The 20572-nt window shown below is 48.5% G+C and overlaps 1 protein-coding gene and 1 long non-coding RNA gene across 6 annotated transcripts in view; both read right to left on the bottom strand.

The window, feature by feature from the left end:
- Positions 1–1083: 1083 nt before the first annotated feature.
- The window catches only part of MICU1 (mitochondrial calcium uptake 1), an 86404-nt gene continuing 66915 nt past the window's right edge, over positions 1084–20572 (bottom strand). For all 5 annotated transcript variants that reach the window (XM_027665651.1, XM_027665653.1, XM_027665654.1 and 2 more), the window contains 4 exons: positions 13173–13310; positions 9135–9243; positions 3250–3339; positions 1084–1837 (listed from right to left, as the gene is read on the bottom strand). In XM_027665651.1, the coding sequence (XP_027521452.1) occupies positions 1677–1837; positions 3250–3339; positions 9135–9243; positions 13173–13310 (498 nt within the window). In that variant the 3' untranslated portion in view covers positions 1084–1676. The remainder of the gene's footprint in view (positions 1838–3249; positions 3340–9134; positions 9244–13172; positions 13311–20572) is intronic.
- On the bottom strand, positions 16603–20566 carry LOC113957841. The gene is made up of 3 exons (XR_003531311.1): positions 20469–20566; positions 19171–19254; positions 16603–17206 (listed from the first exon to the last, which is right to left on the bottom strand). It is a non-coding gene; the product is annotated as an uncharacterized LOC113957841 (long non-coding RNA).

The following is a 20572-nucleotide window of genomic DNA, read 5'->3' as shown; positions in this document are numbered from 1 at the left end:
GGGGGACGGGAATCCCCCCCAGCCGGCTCCCCCCTCCCCAAAAAGGGCACCCCCGGCCCCCGGTGCAGGAGGGGAGGATTAACCCCTTCAGGAGTTCTCTCAGCTCAAGTTTCCTGCCTTTTAAACAGCCCCTGGGGCTCCAGGGCCTGTGCCTGGAACGGCGGAAGGAAGGAGATGCTGAAGAGGGAGGAGGCTGCTCTAGGCTGCTCCATGGATTCAGTCCCGCTGGGGATGGAACGGCCTCAAATTAGTTCCAAAGGAGAGGATGGTGGTATTTCCATGGAGGCTGTCCATGGGGAGCACGGCCCCTCCTGCAGACGGGGGGACAAACCTGCACCCCCACCTTGTGGCTGTGGGTTGTGACATGTGTGAGACATGGGATCCAAACCTGAGTGGAGCAGGGAAATGAGGGGAGGAAGGAGCTGACAGTAGATGGAATGATCTCCAACAGCGGGATCGATATCCTAGTATGAATCATGGAATGGTTGGGCTTGGAAGGGACCTTAAAGCCCATCCCCTTCCACCCCATGCCGTGGGCAGCCTGGCCTTGGACACTTCCAGGGATCCAGGGGCAGCCACAGTTTCTCTGGGCGACCTGTGCCAGGGCCTCCCCACCCTCACAGGGAAGAGTTTCTTCCCAATATCTCATCTAACCCTGCCCTCTGGCAGTGGGAAGCCATTCCCTATGTCCTGGCACTCCAGGCCCTTGGAAAGAGTCTCTCTCCATCTTTCTTCTTGTCTCCCTTCAGGCCCTGGAAGGCCACAATCAGGTCATCCCAAAGCTTCCCCTCTCCAAGCTGAACAATCCCAGCTCTCCCAGCCTTTCCTCCCAGCAGAGCTGCTCCAGCCCTCGGATCCTCTTGGGGCCTCCTCTGGACTGGCTCCAGCAGCTCCATGTCCTTGCTGTGCTGGGGAAAGAAAGTATTCTAGAGGTGATTTATCCCCTTTGTCTTTCTAGCTCTGGAAAGCCATGGGATCTTTTTCCCCTCCCCTTCCCAAACAGTCCATGTCCTGTGCCCCATTCACCACCAGCCTTGGTGAAGAGCTGAAGGAACCCAGAGAGACGAGCCACGAGCCACGTCATTGTGAGCAACACCTTTACAGGACATTTTACAGAGAGGGCAGCACTCAGCAAACATCTGTCAGCACATTCCCATGACAATTCCCCACAGAGAGGGCTCTCAATTGAGGAAATCCATCAGGGACCTCCTGCAAGGCAGGGAGGGCAGCAGAGCCAGTTGCTCCACCACTTTTAGCTGCTCTTACCCAGAGGCAGCGCCTCAGCCCAAGGGGTGCACAGAGTGTTTGGCCATCCGAAATCCTGGTGTGGGATCCAGGAAACCCGGGAATCTTTCCCAGGAGCAATCCAAGAGCAAAGATAACCCTGGTGCCATTTTGCCATAGCATTAATGAAGGTGATTTGGGTTCAGCTTGCTCCACCCCCGGCTCTCCCCCACAGCCCATCACGGGGGTGGTGGCAGTGGAAGTCCTTTCCTTTTTCCTGAGAGAGAGGAATGGCAGGGAGGCAGCAGCAAGCAGAAGCTGCAAATACAACAGGCTGGGATACTGAACCTGGATTTACAAAAACCTCCTGTTATGGACAGCCAGAGCCTGGTGCTGCCCCGCCGGGGTGCCGGGGCTGATCCAGGGAATGTGGGAGCTCCTTCCCGACCCCGCTACTGCTTGGGTGCCGTGAAATCCCACGCTGTCTCCTGGGCACACTTCCACATGGCCCTCATGAGCCGAGTGAAGCCCATGTCCTTGGGCTTCTCCAAGCCTCTCATCAGGCGCTGCTTCATGATGGCAACAAACTCCTTGTTGCTCAGCTCTCCATTCCCTGCGAGGAGGAGGGAGAATCATCAGGAACCCACCAGCAACCTCCTTGAAGTGATAATGTTAAAGGGCAGCACGGGTGTCATTCCCTGCAGAGCACCAAGTCACCTGTGGCTTCCACCTCCCAAAATACCCCGCTGAGCGAGGGTTCCCGAGGCACAGTGTGTAAATCCCAGCCCTAAGGATGCTGCCCTGCTCTGCCTGGCACTGCCACGTCTTGCAGGGCCAGTCTTGAAGGCAGAAAAGCAAATGCCCCACAGGAAACTCTCTGCTTTAAGCGATTTAGGAAATTACAGGAGTGCAGGGTAACAGCGCAAATTTTCCTTAATGGAGTAGAAGGGAAGATTCATTAATCTACTGAGGTTATTAAGAACATTGCCCTGGGCAGCAAAGTTCCAGCAAACTATCAAGGGGCCAGGGAAATTCCCTCCGGTGCTGCAGGTTTTTGATGTGCAGGTGGTAATGTCTGTAAACACTGATGGAGTGAAAACACCAAAATAATAAACAAAAGAGGTCTGTGCCTGCTTTTCCACTTGATTCCTTCCTAGGGGGACTCTTTTGGCAACCCAAGTCTTTCCCCTCAAAGGTTTGCTATCAAAACATTTAGCAGATTGTCCTCTGAGGGGATGCAAATGGGGGATATTTGGATATGTTTTGGCTCACTCCAGCCTGATGATCCGGCTTGAAAATCGTATCAGAGACGGGCACTGAAGCACAGAGGAAAATAAAACAAGAGATGTGACCTCAGAAAGGTGCAAAGAAGCAGGTCGGGGCTGAAACCAAGAGGGACAAGAAGGAGTAAAATAATTAAACATATTTTTTAGCGTTCATATTTATGCACCGCCACTGCCACTCAGAGCTGCCAGATCCCAGTGACGGTGCTGGAGGAGCAGGGAGCCAGCAGGCACTCTGGTTTTGGCTGCACAGCTTTGGGCAAATGCAGAATTTCCTGCTTTCCAAGTTGGAATAGCTGCCATTGTTCCCTGGTGGCAAAGACTGCAGTAAGTCTCATTAAATCAACCCAAGAGTGCTTGAGTGTGGCAACAACTGCCCTCAGAGCGCTGGGGCCAGCAAAGCAACGAGCTTCCCAGCAGGGCACAGAGCTGCCACGAATTAATTAAGCTGATATTTGTCCAGGGTTTTGGAAATACGATTCCCAGATCGGCTCACTTCCAACACTGGAGCACAACAGCTCCTTTTGTGACACAGACCAGAGTCCTGGGGAGGGGGGGAAAGGAGCTGAACCCACCAAACCCCCCCACCCAGCGCTCAGCAGGTGGGGACCACTGGACGCCCTTCCCAAAAGGGCAGGAGCATCTCTACGGATCCCAAAGAGCAGAAGGGCAGTTTTTCCCCCTGGATTTCTTCCCCTGGCTGGCCTCTCCCCCAGCCTGGCGCCGAGCCGGGCTCACTCACCGTCGCAGTCGAAGAGCGCGAACACCACGTCGCACACGTGGTCCGAGAGCTCCACCTTGGCCACCGTCCTGGCCACCTGCTGCATGGTCACTGCAACAACACAGGGCACAGCACAGGCCTCAACACCAGTCCCCGAGGCCCCCACCTCCCCACTGCATCGCTGCCGGGCTGGGGAGGGGCTGCTGGGGAGCACCACCCTGCTGACACCCGGGGGGGCAAGGGAAATGTTAAAAACCCCCAAGGTGAGACGGGTTTTACCCCCTCCTTTTGGTTACAAAATCAGAAGGAAGTGTCAGCACCACAACAAGCTCCAAGTGGGAAACCTCTCCTTGATCAACAGGGCAGCTCCTTCTGACAGTGTTGCAAAGGTGATACTCCATGAACCAACTATTCCAGCAGGCTGGGAATAAGAAAAACTGGTTTTCCTGTTGCAACCCAAGGCCAATAACTGCAGAACGAACCCCTCCACCCTCCCTCACTGGGCAGACCAGGTTAACCTTGCCATAAAATAGAGAGTTGTAAGGAATTACTTCCCTTTTCTCCCCCGACTGGTAGTTTTATTCCCACCTCTAGAAAAGAACAGTCCATGAAGCCACCAATCCTGCAGCGTTAGGCAGTGGATTTTGCTGTATAAATGGGAAAAAAAGCCCTCACTGGGCTGCTGTGAGTGTATTTAAATGGCTTCCCTACAAAGCCTGACCTGAGGAGACCCCATCTGGAGAGACTTTGTACTGTGAGCCCACAGTGACTGGGAGGAATGTTCAGCTGCAGAGCTGCCCTGCAGCCAGGGAAAAGAGGGAAGTGGTGCATCACAAGATCAGACTGCAACCCAAAAGAGCCTTCTGCATCCCAGTCCCTTTGCACAGTTATTGACCCTTCAGGAGTTTTGAACAGTTATGTGTTGTGTGTCAGAAAGGAAAAAATAAGCCTCTCATCTATACCATAACTGGATTAATTAGAAACTGCATAAAGTGTTTCTAACAGGATTTTTCTTTCATGAATGTGTAGATTATTGGTGCTTTCCACCCCATTTCTGCTCACCTGAGTGAGGTTTGGGGCTTTTGGGGAGGAATCCACAGCCATCCTTGTGTCCTTTTCCCCTATAAAAGCTTTTACTAAATAATGCAGGAGAAAACTGAATTTACACAGAAGCTGGATTAAAATATATATATATATATATATATATATATATATATATAATCTCGAGTAGGCTCCTGCTGTTCCCATGTAATGATTGTTTTTGAGTGAAAATCCTTTCCCACATGAGCGATGTAGCTCTGGGCAGGAGTTATTCCTGTGTATTCCAGTCCTGTCACAGCAAGTCAGGGTACAGACCCTGCTTCCGTGTGTGTCCTGCTGGCAGCCAGAGCCTGCTCTGGGGAGGGCAGAGCCAATGGAACCATTAAAGACGAGCTGCATTAACTGTGTTCCCCAGCTGTGGGAGACCACAGGTCTCTCCCAACCCACCCACACCCCCCAGGCTGTGGGATGTTCCGTGGCACAGCTCTGGATAAGAAATCCTGGATCAATCCTCTTGGATCAAATGCCACAAAGCGGCAGCAAATGCCAGAGCCAGATGTGGATAGCACAGCCCTTTTCCCCAGGGTAAGTGCCCTGCCTCTGGATTTTATATATCCCTCTGTAAAAGGCACCTTTCTCCTCCCCAGTGAGGTGATGCTCATTCCCTAAATGCTGTAACTCCCAGCTGCCCCACGTGCTGCTGGAGGACTTCAGGAACACATGAAGCTCAAGGAAAAAGAGGTTTAGGTTAAAAAAAAAAAAGATTACCCAAACTTTTTTCCAAGCTTCTTTTTTCCCCAGAGGGTTGTTCTGCTGGGGAGGCACTTTAAGACACCTCGACTTTGGCAACAGCAGAGGTTTTAAGTGCTGGGTTTCTTACCCAAAGCCCAGACCTTCAGAGAGCAGAAGCACATCTGTATTTCCTCAGACAGCAACACCAAATTTCATTTAACTCCATATAAATGTACATCTTTTTTCAAAGGTGCCTAACCAAGCTCTGATGCTGCCCTGTCCTCCTTGGTGTCCCAGGTATGCTACTGAAGGAACCATAAGGCATAAATCACAGAATCCCAGAATGGTTTGGGTTGGAAGGGACCTTAAAGCTCATCTCATTCCATGGGACACCTTCCACTATCCCAGGCTGCTCCAACCTGGCCGTGGACACTTCCAGGGATCCAGGGGCAGCCACAGCTTCTCTGGGCAACCTGTGCCAGGGCCTCCCCACCCTCACAGGGAACAATTCCTTCCTACCACCAAATCTAAACATCTCCTTTCAGTTTAAAACCATTACCACTTGTCCTAAGTTCTTTAATTATAAGTCACGTTTTTCTGCTGAGATTTCAACCCATTCCCTCTATTTCTGCAGGGAGTCACCTGATCCCTCCCCTCCTCTTATTCATTTTTCCTGGCTGCAGTTTTCCCAGCTATAACTTGTACTTAGGGGCTGCTGCTTCCTCTTCAATTAATCAAACTGCACAAGTGTCAGCTCCATCACACCACTCTTGCTTGATGCCAAAATCATTTCCCAGGGGTTGTGTGACTGTGCTGTGCTCAGGAAGGATTGTGTTGGTTTTTAAGGAATCACAAGGAAGGGGAGAGAGTCTCTGCTTTCCATTTGGACACACACACTCCAGACTAGGAGGTAGCTCAGAGAGGTAAATAAAATTGAAGGAAACCTCCCCGTGTAATTTCTTTCCCGTTTTGCAAAATGAAATAGGTGCTATCTGGGAAAAACATCTCCTAAAACAAAGCTTGTCCAGATTTGGGGTTCTGGGATGGCTGCATCCATCTCTCCATGGAAAGTCTCCTGCATTTCATACCAGTGAAAATGAGTTCCACGTTTCTATCTTGAAAGGCTTCTAAAATCCCATGCATTGGTGTCTCCCACTGGTTCCTTTAATGAGCCATCTGAGTTATTTTATGCAAGTTTGGTGTCTGACACAGTTATGTTTTTTCCCCACTCCAATTCCCAGAACCACACCGTGAGCAATGTCTCACCAAGTGCAGAGCCTTGCCAGATGGCAAACTCCCCTTTTTCCCTCCATCTTGAGATCAATCCCACATTTGGCCAAAATAATGGCCAGCTGGGCTGCTGCCTCTCTTTGCCCAATAGGCACTTGGGGTGACCTGAGCAGGGCTTCCTGCCCTGGGCCGTTCCAGGCAGGACACGTGTTTTGGGCTCCCAGAAATCAGCCTCACACTGATACACACATTTCATTTCAAGGACCACAGTTGGAAATGTTGGATGACAATAGAACCAGCAAAAATCCACTGCACTTTTTTCAAATCTCTTGTACACGTATGTGCTGGAGCATCCACCCAGGAGAGAGGTGGATAAACCTTATGCAATCCCGTGGCACGGCACATTTTTCTTTTTCTCCTCAAAAATGGGAGGCTGCAGCTGAGGAGAAACTGTTTTGACATCAAAGGGAGCACAACAGAAAGTCAGGGAGATCAGGGAAAAAAGCAGAGCCGACCCACTGTTTGTGTCATACCCACAGGCATAAACATGGAAAGAAAGGAGGTTCCTTGGAGTTATCCCAAACGCGACTGAAGGTGGCCCAGGGCGAGCGGCTGTCGGTGACCCTGTTGGACATGAGGGTCTCCAGAGGCTCAGCCATCTCCCCTTGCTTAGGCCCATTCCAAGCAAAGTGCATCCCTGCCTTGCCCTGAAGCCCAAAGGAATTACTCCATGGCTCTCCAGCAGCAGAAGGGCTGCCTGGAAGGTCTGCTTGGAGGCAGAGCCAAAAAAAGTGCAGTTCACACCCTGGACTGCAAAGGGGAATAAGCACTGAATTCAGCTCCTCTCCTGCTGCCAGCTGTGAGCCCAGGCTGGGGAAGTTTTCTAAGGAATGCCTATGATTTAAGGGAATGACAGCCATTCTGTTTCTGGGAAAATGAAAGATAGGCTAACAAATAATCCGCGTGTTATTAAATGGGTCATTAAAATACAGGCTTATGATCCTTTGTAGAAGAAGAAGTGACTTTAATTCAGCACAGAAAACAGCCTGTCAAGCTCTGGCTGTTTGGTACCATCCAGGTTGTTTTTTTCCTCTTAAATTTTAAACAGCCCTTCTAAAATTATAATAGTGTTTGCTGCATTGTTAGCAGGAAATTATTACAAAAACTATCCTCTTCCTCCTCCCCATCCAACTAGTACTTTTTGCATTTGTTAGTTTTTAATAAGAAGCCTGGCTTTTAGGAGAGCACACCCCATTTATCGCTTACTGGGTTTAAATTTGGCTCCTCTTCTGCCTGAGGAAAGTTCCCTCACCCCACCAGACACTCCCACCCCCTCGGCTGGAGCTCCAGCACGAGCTCATTAATGGCAGGTAATTAAACAGCAATCACACTGGTTCACCAACTGCACGCAGCCCTAAGTTCTCCACAAACACATATTCCACAACAGGACAGCTGCTAATTTCCTGTAGACACCAAGTAAATGGGATTTGCTGGGCTGAGAGCTCCTCATGGGACTCTGCAGAAAGGGCTCAGAGCAGCAGCAGCACACCCAGACTCCGTGTTTTTACTTGGAAATGAAAAAAAAAAAATCCTATCAGCTTCTTTTAACTTTAAGCCTTAAGGTAACTGCGATATAAAACAAAGAGTACAGATGATTCCCCCCACCAAAAATTAAAGATGAGAAGTGCTGCTGACACACACAAGAAGAGATGTGGCACGTTTGACTCCCTCTGTAATTCCACTGCCCAAAAACCTATTAATGCCTCAATATTCCCACAACAGCAGCAGCTGGAATAACTTACTTCTGAAATGTTTAGTTTTGCAGGTGCCTGAACACATCAGCTTTAACTTCCTAGTAAGACAAGAGTTTCCACTTAGCCTAAAAAACTTGTAATGAATTTGACATCTTTTTTTTATAACCCCAGGCTGAGAGCTTTAAAAAAAATAATCTAGAAGAGAAACCTGTGATAAATCCTGGCAGCAGAGAGCTAGACTTTGATTTTAAATGTATGGTTTGGGGTGGGTTTTTTGCCTTTTTTTTCACATCAGTGTGTCCAATCTGAGAACACACCTGCTACAGGCCAGCTCAGAAAAGAAAACACACAGTGAGAAGAAGGATATGGATTGGTCTGATCAATAAACCACGTTATTGCCGAGCTCCCCAGGAAACACCAGCTCTGAGGTTTAATCAGCTCACTCCTCTGGCCACACACACAGACTCTGGACAGACTTTAATGCTCAGTCTGGGAGCTCAGTGGGGTTCCAGTGCTCCCCCTCCTTCCCTCCAGCACACCTGGGAGCTCCAAAGGTGCCACTACTTGGATTTCCCATCAGAAATGCAGCATCTGGCCACACAGCCCTTATTTCTAGGCAAAGCCTCTGATTTCTGAGCAGAGCTGGAACAAATCAAGGGCTGAGCAGTCCCTGCCATCAACCCCACTGCTGGTTCATCCTCTCCTTGTGGATCAGGGAGCTCCACAGAAGGGAAGTTGGCAAGAGTTCTTTTAGACAGTTTTTCAAGTCCTTTGTAAAGGGAGGAAAAAAGGTCACCTCAGAAGATGGGGATGAAGAAGAAACACTGGTGTCCCTGGGATCTGGAAGCAGAGTCTGTGATACAGTCACTAGGTCATCTTGCCTCTGCTCCCATCAGAATGGTCCATTCAGGCTGCACATTTCAGCCTTTTTTCCTCTATATCTAAAACTAGGGAAGTACAAAACCTGAAATCCCTCTTTATCCAGGGATGTAGCAAATTAAACATCTCATTACAGGGAGGATTTGCAATTTGGGTACATTTTTAACCTGTCAGCCTGGGCTTGTTTGACATCTTCCCAACTCCAAAGACATGGTATGAGTTGTGCTCCCTCAGGCTTTCAGCACCTGAACCTCCTTCAAGTTTTCATACCTTTATCCAGAGAAGCTCCAGCCATGTGGTAAAAGCTCAAAGCCGTGTCCACGTCGTTTATGTTCTTCAGAAAAGTGAAGAAGTTCTCCACCTCCTCAAACGTCAGCCCCTAGGACAGAGACAAGGCACCCACATGGTGACGGGAAGGGGAGATTATGGACAGTACCTGGACATGACAAAGTGGCTCTTTGGCCCAAAGCTGGATCCAGGGGGGAACTGCACACACCAGTAACGCTTATTTTTGGAAGCCTGCACACTTGCAATGACAAGGTGAAATAGTCCATGAGCTGTAAGGTTTCTCCCATGAGGTGCAGGGATCCCTGGGGGGATGCACCTCTTCCCCAGAAGGTGACACTGCACAGCAGGCACAGCTGTGCCCCACTTGGCTTTGCTGCAGGGCTGGGTCGTTGTCTGCTCCGCTCTCCTGGGACGGGGGAGCACAGGGACAGGCATGGGAAGGTGCCCTGAGATCCCCCAGGAGAGGAGCTGCAGCTCTGGGACCCCCACCTGGTCACACTACACCTGATTGTATCAACCTGTTTAGCACCAGCACAACCACAGCTGTGCTGGGACAGGAGCTGGAGCCTCCAACTCCTCCAGCACAGCCCAGGAGGAGCTAAATCACCAGCACAGCAACAACCACTCAGCCTTCCTCTTTGGAACAGATAAATCAGCTTGTCAAGAGGGCTTTAGGCCCAGGCTCCTCCTATCCTGCCTGGCACGACAGACTGATAGGGCAAGATATTAAACATCAAGCCAGCACATCTCTCACCATGGTCTGGATGAGAGAGCACACGCTCAGCCCGCACTGTCAAACATAAATCTACATGATCTGCTGCAACCCTGCTCAAACAACTCCTCATCAGGAGCCACCAATCTTCTTGGGAAAGAAAAAAAGCACATTTTGAAGGGCTTCTCACACTGACATATGCAGCTTGTTCCTGTCTTTGCTGTAAAACTGAGCACGTGGCAACGCACCGGTGATCTACGTGTGCACCGACACACGGACAGCAGGCTTTGTCAGCCCTGCATTCATGGAGCCAGGCCAAAAAGGATGAGATGGCAAAATGGGATAGCACACGTGGACAAGGGAGCTGGAAAAATCCCTGGTGGCTCTGCAGGGAGCTTTCCTTGAAGGTGTACCTGCCCCACTTCCCAAGATGTTCAGCAGAATTAAATTAAACACTGTCCTAGCAAAAAAAAAATTAACCAATAAATCAAGTGCTTCTGCAGGAAGCACTGCAAAGATCCCTCTGTTTGGTACAAGAGAAAATATCTTTGCAATTATCAGGATGCCTTCCTGCTATGCTTTTCCTGGCTGACATGCTCCTGCCTGGGAGCAGGGCATGACAAACGAGGGAAGCCTGGAGGAACCACGAGGTGTGCAGTCACTTCCAGGCCAGCAGAACACCCTGTCCTGGGAGGTACCTGCTCTGTCTGGGACATGTGAGGCTTGTAGTGGTGGCTACAATGCATCCCAGCAGCTGTTCTAAGCAAAGAGCCAAAAATTTTGCATTTTCCTGGAATGCTCCACCACAAAATGGCAGATGTCAAGGCCAAACAGTGCAAAACAGACCCTTGTTTGGAATCCTGGAAGGGTTTGGGTTGGAAGGGACCTTAAAGCTCATCTCATTCCACCCCCTGCCGTGGGCAGGGACACCTTCCACCAGAGCAGGTTGCTCCAAGCCCCGTCCAGCCTGGCCTGGGACACTACAGTCCCAAATACAGGGAAGGTTTACATGTTTCCATATATAAATTTGTGGTCCTTTCAGCAGCTGAAAAAGCAAAACCAATGACATACACGTGTATCCTACACATCTGGGCTTTCATATGGACTGACACTGAATTTCTGTAGCAACAATGCCATTAGTGTTATGAAATTTAATATTCTATTGAGGAATCCCGTAGCTGAGAGCGGCATCAGCATTAACTCTGTCCCAGCTACCAAAATACAAATGAAATCAGAGACTGGGACAGCCTCAGGCTCGTACCAGCAAGTCAACAGATGACTGATTACCTCTTCCAAGGCCTTTGAAGCTCCAGCTGTTGATTCATAAGCCTGAACCCTTCCATCATTCAAGCAACACTCCTATAACATCAGCAGGCAGGCTCCAGGAGCAAACACCTGCTTGTAACATGACAGCTTGAACACCTCCTTCAAAAATTAGGGCCTTTTCCCCCAGGAATCCAGGTTCAGCCAGGGAGAATTACACCTCACTGCCACCCCCTGCCACCTCCACAGAAAAATACCTGAGCCAGCCCCCAAAACACATACAGACAATGCCATGAATCACTGGTTTCTGAAGAGTCAGCTTGGTTTTCTAGTGGTTAGGGAGACATAAATATACCAAATACTTTGCTTGTAAATATTACTGGACTCGGGTCCTTTTCACTAGGAGAAAAGTAGCTGTGTAAATATAACTTGAGGAGGACAACCATAAGCAATTTTAAGCAAAGCAGCTCTGCTAAATATGCAAAGTTCACATATCCAGGGTAAGGTGGGATTTTTCCTCAAGAAAAATAAAAATAAAAAAAGGTAGATTATCAGTTAATACAAGAAAACAGTCCCAAAAGCAGGAATGTAGAGTAACAATGCTGGAGAACAGCTAAAGATTAGATTAAACCCAGAGCTTTATCATTTTGGAGGCTGCCAGGATTGCCTTGTGCAGGAAAGGTAATTGCATCAGACAAGGAAGAGGATGTTTGGCAGATTCCATAAGACATCTCTCATGAGATAACTGCATTTTCAAGGGAAAGCTTGCTGGGTAGCTTTGGGACAGTTACTGGGAGTTTCCTCCTCACCAGTGTAAGGAACCATGAACTTTCCAAGAATTCCATTCCTTGCAAATGTATTTTTTCTTGTCCTATTCCCCATTTTCCTCTCCTTGAAAGTCCTTGGAATAAAATAAGATAAAGACTTGCTCTGAATCTGGTTGTCTGCAAATAGAAACACAGACTGGCTGATTTGGGGATGAGGAATAAGGTAAAACCAAAAAGTTCTTCCCCTGTCACAGATGTCAGGGGCTTGGCTCACACATGAAAGGAAGAAAACATCTGCTGTAAGAAGCCTTCCAAAATAAATCCCTCTGCCTATTTTCTCATTCATCCAGCTACTGTTCAATAATATCTATATATACACACACACACAAATTAAAACCCAAAAATCACAGCAAAAGAACTGACTATTTGCAAACTTTAACAACAGAGCTGATAACTTCTCTTAGACACACGCTGCATTGAAATATTTTTTTCCTGGAAAAATCAAATGATTCCTGTTAATGTAGGAGTCCTGTTAAGGCACCAATAGGGGACAAAAAAGGAGCAGACCCTGGTCAAAACTTGTGTTTTATAACACACTTGGCATCTAAACCAGTTAAGAAATAAACTCCAGTTCTGATGTCAGGAGGAAGCAGCTCTAAAACAGCCAGCCTGACCCAACAGGCTGCCAAAGGCTTCCCATCCATTCTCATTGTGAAGAATTGCTTGTTTATAACCTAGTTAATAAAAGAACATTCCAGCTTTATAGGAGCAGAAGTAAAATTCTAATGCTCAAGTGATTCCTCAGCCTGTACTTGCCTTACCTGATAAAGCACGTCCTTGTGCTATGGATGTCTTATTCCAAGGTCTCACACTGAATTAATGAGTGCAGGGTCTGCAAACTTATCCCTCTCTAAATTGTGAGTAATTCAAATAATTTTTCACAGAAGTTAATAACTAAATAATAAACCTCCCGGTCGCAGCAGCTAATTAATCCAAGGTCGAGCCAGGAACCAGGAGCAACGTTTGTTCTGGCTCCAGACCCAGGGTAAATTTGCTCAGCAAATTTAATTTTTAAAATGACAGCATCCATTTCCATAGGAACGAGCCTGCACTGGCCCCTGACCACTGCAGTCCCATGTCCTCCCCCTCCCTGCCAGGGTGTGTCCCTGCATCCCCCTCAGCAGGGCAGGGATGCTTTCCCTCGGGACATGGAGCCTGCTCAGCATGGCACAGCTGCCCCCGCCTCAGCCTCCCCAGTTTTCCATGAATGCCACTGACCTCTCCGTCCTGGAAGTGCTTCTTGAGCTGTTTGAGCATGACAGTGAGCTTCTTGGACTGCACCCCGCTGTAGGCCAGCAGCATGCTCCCGAACTGCCGCTCCGTGATCCGCCCCTCCACCGGGTCGTGCCGCTCAAACTGCAGCAGGGACACAACACAGGCATGTGGGAACAGGGCAGGGCAGCAGGAGCCTCCACCCCGAGCTATGAGCACCAAAAGGGCAGCACAACAAAGAATGGGAATCACAACGACACTTGGGAAGAAGAAATCCTCATGTGCTCCAATATCTGCTTTCCCCAGGAATCGATAAGTCAGCGTTCTCCCTGTGTGGCCCTCCTGGGGAAACTCCTGGGAGAAGCCTTTGCATCTTGCCCTCGTTGGTTTTACCTCCCAGGACTGAGCTGATGTGCCAGTGAGTGCTTCAAAGAAGCATGTGCAGGAGGGGTTCCATGGCTGCTGCTAACAAACCAAAGTCTTTGCAAAAACTGAGTCTCACTTCAGCTCTTCTCTGCTCCAAGCCCTGGGTGAGTGTCCCAGCAAGGGATGCCTCCAGACTTCACCTTCCCCAAGTTCTCCTTGTCCCCAGCCCCCCTGACCCTTCCAAACGCTGCTGTGTGTTCCCTGCAGAAGGTTTTCCCCATTAATCCCTCTCTCCTGCAGTACTGTATCTCCTGGCTTTCGCTGCAGGGGAGGAGGGAGAAGCAATTCCCCAACCTGGGAAGGTGCTGGCTTGGAACACCAGGTCCCTGCTCACTAAATAATGCAGATTTCATCTTCTTCCTTTTCCCCACCTCTTTGTGACTCTACAAACATGTCAGACCTCACCTGGTTTCACAGATCTCAGCACCCAGGATCCCTTATTTGGTATAAATGATATCCCTTCAAACTCATCAGAAAACATACACTGGACAGTCCAGCTGATCACAAGCCAGAAGATGACATTCAACAAACAATGTGGTACCAGTTACTTGGCACTCTGCTGCCCGGGGAGTTCACCATTCCTGCCTCAACTGCTCTTCTGTGCTAGTAACTTCTTAATTATTAGCACATCAGCCAGATTTTGGCTGCTTTCCCCAGTGGAACACCAAGTGATTCCTGACACGTGGAGCACCAGGGCTGGAGGGGTTTGGATGGTTGGTTTGATCCTCCCCAACGGAGAAATTCTGCTCCTTGGCACCTTGTGCTCTCACCTCAGTGGCCCACGCAGGATTTGGGGAAAAGATGGTGGTTTTTACTGTCACCTGACACAGGATTTGGGGATTACTCAGGATGCAAAAGGTGGGCCTCTCCCATTCTCGTGTGCTGGGGAAAGGAGGGGGGAAAACTCATTTGGAGGAGAAGTATGTTCTTCATTAAAAAGCAAAAGTAGCTTCTGCCGTGTTTGAAGAATGCAAACAAGTTTTACAACACCCCAGGGACGCTGTCAGCACTGGTTCAAAAGCAGCACCAACTCTTTCTTCTTCTGTAATATTCCTAATTTCATCCCCAAAGACACAAACCAGCACTTTTGTAACCACCAGCCTTCAAACATCCCAAGTTTTAGCAGAGCTTTAGGCAGCATCTTTTATTAAAGGCTAAGAATTGGGTGCAAATATCTCAAATCAACCTCAAGTGGTGACTATGCTCAGAAAAGCTTAAGTCAGTGTCTAAAAGCCCATCCGGTCTTATTGTACAGTTAGGAGACAATGCTGAAGGACAAAATAAAGATAAATGAAATCTAAGATGAAAACTAGAATAACTTATTTATACAAATCTCTTTAAAGTACCAAATCATCCTGATTCCCTGGGAATAAATCAACTCATCTCCCCCCTTGTGAGCTCCAAAACTGGTTCTGACTTTTCATTTCTGCAGGTGGTTGTCAGATACAGTGATGAGTCCATACAATTATTCACAAGAAATAAAAAAAAACCAAACAAACCTGAAAACTGTGGAATTAATGCTGTTTACTCTGGGTTTATCTCACTTTAAAGTGAGCATCTCTAACATTAAACCAAAACACTCAGATGCCCAAGAGTGATGCTCATTGCAAAGGCCAGTCCAGAAAGGGGCTGGCAGAGAGAGCTGGTCAACATCCAGTTCCCAAATTCCAATACAGCCACCACTGAACTGAGAAAGAGCAACAGAATCACAGCAATGGATACAGAAAGTTCAAAACTTGCCTCCAAGCTAGTGTCAGACACATTTAAATTAATTACAGAAGGGATAAACAGGGCATGTCATTTCAAGATGATGTAGGCAAATTTCAGGCAGATAATTCTGCTTATTTTTTGCTGGTATGTCAGCAATTGTGTTTATTCCTAAAGAAACTGGGCTTCAAAGGATTTGTGGGTGGAAATCCCTTGATTTCTGCTGCAAAATAACAATCCCAGCTAACCCTGACACCCCTTTTCCCACCTCCCTGCCTGGGAGCAGAGCTACATCTGCACTCCCCTGCCTTCTGGAAAGTCTTCTGGGCAACCCATTTGGAAATGAAGTAGGGTGCAAAGCCTACTGTAATTTTAATTTCAGTACTTAATACCTAGCCTACAAACACTGCCAAGTGTTAAAACCCCCTGGGTAATTGAAAAGGCAGGAAAAATAGTGCCCTGTCCCAGGTAATCACAATCCTTTGCCTTCATGCTTGGGATGATCCTGGACAGGTTATTTTCCCAGTTACTTGGGGGGGAAGAAAACCTCCAAACCCTACAAGGATGGGATGCAAGGGCAGAGCACACTGGGATTTATTACAGGCAAGCAAATGCTGTGACAGCCTTTCTGCCTTCCATGTGTCCTAAAGAAAGGCAAAGCAGGGCCAGAGCAGTCGCTCATCCGGAGTGGGATGGAGCAGCTCCCACACAGGACACCCTCCATCAGGGACAATGGAGGGGATGGGGGGGTCCTGCCCCTTCTCCAACTGCAGCCCCAAAATCTCCACACACAGGACAGAGGGCCGGCGAGTCCAACACCTCGGGAGCAGCTTCCACCCGCAGCCACTTGGTGCCAGCAGTGGATTCTGCATCCACACACCAGCCAGGATAACGAAATACAACCCTGCCAGGGCCCTTCCTGCAGGCCAGGACACCTGAGATGCTGAAGGGATTAGCTTAAAATATAAAAGGCAGCATTTTGAAATTCATTAAAAGCCGATGTGACGTGAAAGGAAATCCAAGGTGTTTATGGAACATGCAGTTCATCGGGAACTGGAGGGACAGGACAAGGGGGAATAGCTTCAAACTGCCAGAGGCAGGGTTAGATGGGATATTGGGAAGGAATTCTTTCCTGTGAGGGTGGGGAGGCCCTGGCACAGGTTGCCCAGAGAAGCTGTGGCTGCCCCTGGATCCCTGGAAGTGTCCAAGGCCAGGTTGGACGGGGCTTGGAGCAACCTGGGCTGGTGGGAGGTGGGACTGGATGAGCTTTAAGGTCCCTTCCAACCCAAACCATTCTATGGGAGGGGAAGAAGGCAGGAGAATTGGGGCTCACTCAGCTTCACTAGCCCAGTCCCAGTGGCCAGTCCTGATACACATCAGGGTACTTTCTGATTTCTTTTTATTTAAAAGACTACCCATGATCTGAAACGTGTTAAATACTCCCAAACTCCCCAAATCCAACAGGATGAGCATCTTCATCCTCCCCTATAAGCTGAAATACAAGTAAACTTCCTTCTAGCTCAGCTTTCTGTTTGAAAAAATAACCCCACTCTTCTTCTGGTGCCAAGGAGAAGCTTCCTCACGTGAGCAGAGCAGAAGGCAAATAAGCAGTTTTCTTTGCTTCCACATCCCCTTAATTGCACAGCTTTACAGAAAGGCAATACAAGGACCCACCATAAAACAAAAGACCCATCATCCCTCTTCTTCCTTGCTTCACAATCTTTTTTCCCCACTAACTCAGTCCTCCTTCCCCTGTAGGAAATCAAATCCCAGCCTCTGGGAAGCATCCACCTGAAACAATTCAGAGACACCACTTGACTGAAAAAAAACCAAACCCCTGCTGGAATTTCTTAAATGCAGACATTGGTCCTCTTTTGTCTCTCCTTCTGCCACCACCAGCTGCACGGCTGAGACACAGAAAGAAAATACAAGATGAGGCAGTTTCAACTTGCTCCAGGACATCCCTCCTTCAAAAAGAAAGGTCAGGTTTAGGTACCAGACACTTCTCAGGGTAAAGTTTCTCTTTCCAGCTGACTCTCCTTCCTCCTTAATAAATCTGTCATAACCAATAGCACTCATAGGGGAAAACTCTACCTAAACCCCTCTCTAACCAGAGAGGGTTCAAAAAAACTGCTGCAGGCTGGTGATTGCTGCCAGCAGACTGAACTGTGCCCAAGAGAGCAACACCTGCCCTGCTGGGGAGGGATGTCAGAGCCCCAAACCCCCCGAGAGGGCTCAGCATCACCTCCTGGCCACACATGGATGTAAAAACCTCCTGCTGGGAAGCGAGGGCCGGCACTGCCTGGCATTTTGGGGCTGCACACCTGGGTTTGTTTGGCTTGCTGAAGAAGAGGGTTAAAATAACCATCAGGCCCTTCCACTTGGCGCAGGAGCAAAAGGAGTTCAGGTTCTACCAAAGCCAGTGAGAGCCTCAAATCCCAAGAGAGAAACACCCAGAGGAAACACGACCAGCACGATGAAATCACAGCCCAGACTGTTCCTAAAGCAAAGCCAAAAGGATACAGCTTCTGGCCTCTCCAAACACTCTTATTAGCTAAATATCTTGCTGTATTTTAGAGGCTCTTAAATCTCTAGGAAGGCTTCTCCTAAAAGCCAATCAAACAAATGATGTATTGCCTAAAATCTCAGAGCAAGGATCTTAAAAAAAAATAAAATAAAATGTGTGCCACGTTTCCAATTGAGATAGTGAGGAAAAATAAATCTACCAGGACTTTTAGACGGAGAGAAAAGCGTCGAGGGATGATTTTTGAGCTTATTTCTGCTGATTAAACAAACATCCACGGCAGAAATATTGCAAATACTAATTCTGTCAGGTTTAGGGGTAGTTGGAAAAGGTGACCTGTTCTGAGAGCTGGTTGTGTGCATAATAAGGAATCAAAAGGGTCTGGAAAGTAATGATTTGTAGGGTAATATTCAGATTCACAATATATGACCCTTTAAAGTGGTATTTGCTCACAGCTTTATTTGACAGGCCGTAATACATTATTTATCTGCAAACCACTGCAGCACTGGCTCTGTTTACTGTTCTGGAGCAGCAAGCTGCCAGGATCTCTTGTCAAGTTGCATATACAACTATGACAGGAAGGGAAAAAAAGGGGGAAAACACCATACATCTTCCTAAATCCCAGTGACCTCCTCCGTCCAAAAAAAATTTAATGGATTTGTGAGTAAATTGAAGCGTTTGCACAGGCACCAAACTACTGCCAAAAAGAAGAGAGGCAAAAGTTCCTAAAGGCTTTTTTTTGGGGGGAAGATCAATGAACTAAAATACTGATTTATTTTTTTTTTTTGTAATTATGCTAAAAGGTTTCTGTGGACAGGGATTCAAAGCACTGGGTTTTGCAAGGTGAAGCTCAGCCTGCAAAAGAGCTGATGGGATTCATAAACTGCATTATTGGGTGAAAACCACCCAAAGAAACAGATCTGAAGATGATCAAAGCGGGATCCAACGGTGGGAGAAGTGAAAATGGGGAGGATGCAGAGGAGGAAATGCCAAACTCAGCCTGGACCATCGTGCACAGGCTGCTCTGGGCAGTGCCCTGCAACGCTGGGCAGAGCAAAGCCCAAGGGAGTCGGTCCAGCACTGGATAACCCATCCAGAGGAGCAAACCATGACCTGCACAGCCCACCCCTGAAGGCTGGGACAGGCTGGGGAGCTCCCTGCCTGCAGCAGCTCCTGCCCTGTGCTGCACCCAGCTGGCACGGTGCCCACTGCTGATGGCACTCCCTGCTCCAAGGGGACAGGCAGAGCCAGCCCCGCCAGGTCCTCGCTTGGGAAACCACCTCCCAGCTTCATAAAACCAGGCAGAGTACCGGGATTATTTAACTGCCCGTTAACTCCCTCCCCTACCTCATTCCCTGGACTCAAGTGTGGGGTTGTACAGCTGGATCGGGTCAGGAAAAATGCTCCCAGCAGCAGCTGGCTTCTCTTTATCTTCAAAAAATAATAAATAAATGAAAGAAAAGGAAGGTATTTTCACACGAGAAAAAATCCAGTCTTCCAAATGCTTTCCCTGTTCACACTTTGCCCCTCTGCTTAAGTGAATATGTAGCAGGCAGGTTAAAAATGTCCATCTGTCAGTGGCAGTGCAGTCCCAGCAGGCCAGATGTTGGATAGCTGCTTTGGAGACTTCACCGACCTTGGCAAGGCACTGCTGCCTGCGAGGGGGAAAAATTCATTCCCATCACCAGCCACTTGTTCTGCTTTAATGAGCAATTAAAAAAAAGGGTTATGTAAAAATGGTCAGACCTGAACTTCATCCTCATGAATCAAAATCACTTCCTGCCAGCTCTGAAGACATCAGTGTTCTGAAATTCTGTGCAGCCAGGGAATGAAAGGAAGGAAAGTTAAAGAAAAGGAATCAGTCACACTAAGGGAAAAGGACACATCTGGGAAATTAAAGGCAAGCGCTTGCCTGACTGCTGGGATGGAGAGAGGGAAGAGATGAGCAACCTCCTCCCACGGCTGCTCCCCAGGCCTGGCTCTGCTACTGCCACTCCTGCCCTTGACAATGCTCCTGCTACAAGGAACAGAGCAGCTTTTCCATCCTACATATGCTTGCTGAATGAGAGAAGAGGAAAGTTCAGAAGCAGAACAAGTCCTGACCCTCCTGCAGGGAAACCCACAGGACAGCGGAGCTGCAAGTACCCAAGTTGAGCCATTACTCTGGAAAACACAGCTCTCCATGGAACTGCTGTGCACAATTTTATTAAGAAATACAGCTCTCTTACTGCCTGTTTCTGCTTGACCTTGGTGCTCAATTCCCCAAGAAGAGTAAGTTTGCAGGAGTTTAATTCAGCCTAGGAGGGAAAAGGAGCGCCTGTGTCCTGCTCCCACGTCCTTGACGTGTCAGGAGAAGCAAAGGCAGGGGCTGAAGCACAGCCAGCAACGTGTTGAGGTGCAGAACAAGCTCTGAATCTGGAGCTTGAAAAGGGAGAAAGAGCAAGAGGACTGGAGTGTTTGTTCATCCAGCAGAAGGACGAGGCCAAAGTCAAATATCTGCTAGAAGAACATGTTCACACAGACACCCCCAACCTCTTCCCCAACAACTTTTGGCACTCCCTGGCTCCTGGCTAACTTGGTTGTGCACACATGAACAAGAGCTAAATGGCTCATCCCTTCTACTTTGTGGACTCAGCAGTACAAACCTCCATGCACACTTGAGGCAATGTAACGAATCCAAACAGCACTCCTGGGGTTCTGTTTGCAGGGGTCCCCCAGAAGGCTGTGCTGCCTGCAGGGGTCCCCCAGA

This window comes from Corapipo altera, unplaced genomic scaffold, assembly GCF_003945725.1.
Source record: "Corapipo altera isolate COAL_440 unplaced genomic scaffold, ASM394572v1 161, whole genome shotgun sequence".
Classification (NCBI taxonomy): Eukaryota; Metazoa; Chordata; class Aves; order Passeriformes; family Pipridae; genus Corapipo; species Corapipo altera.
Note: the sequence above shows the minus strand (reverse complement) of the source record. Positions and strands in the feature narration are given on the sequence as shown.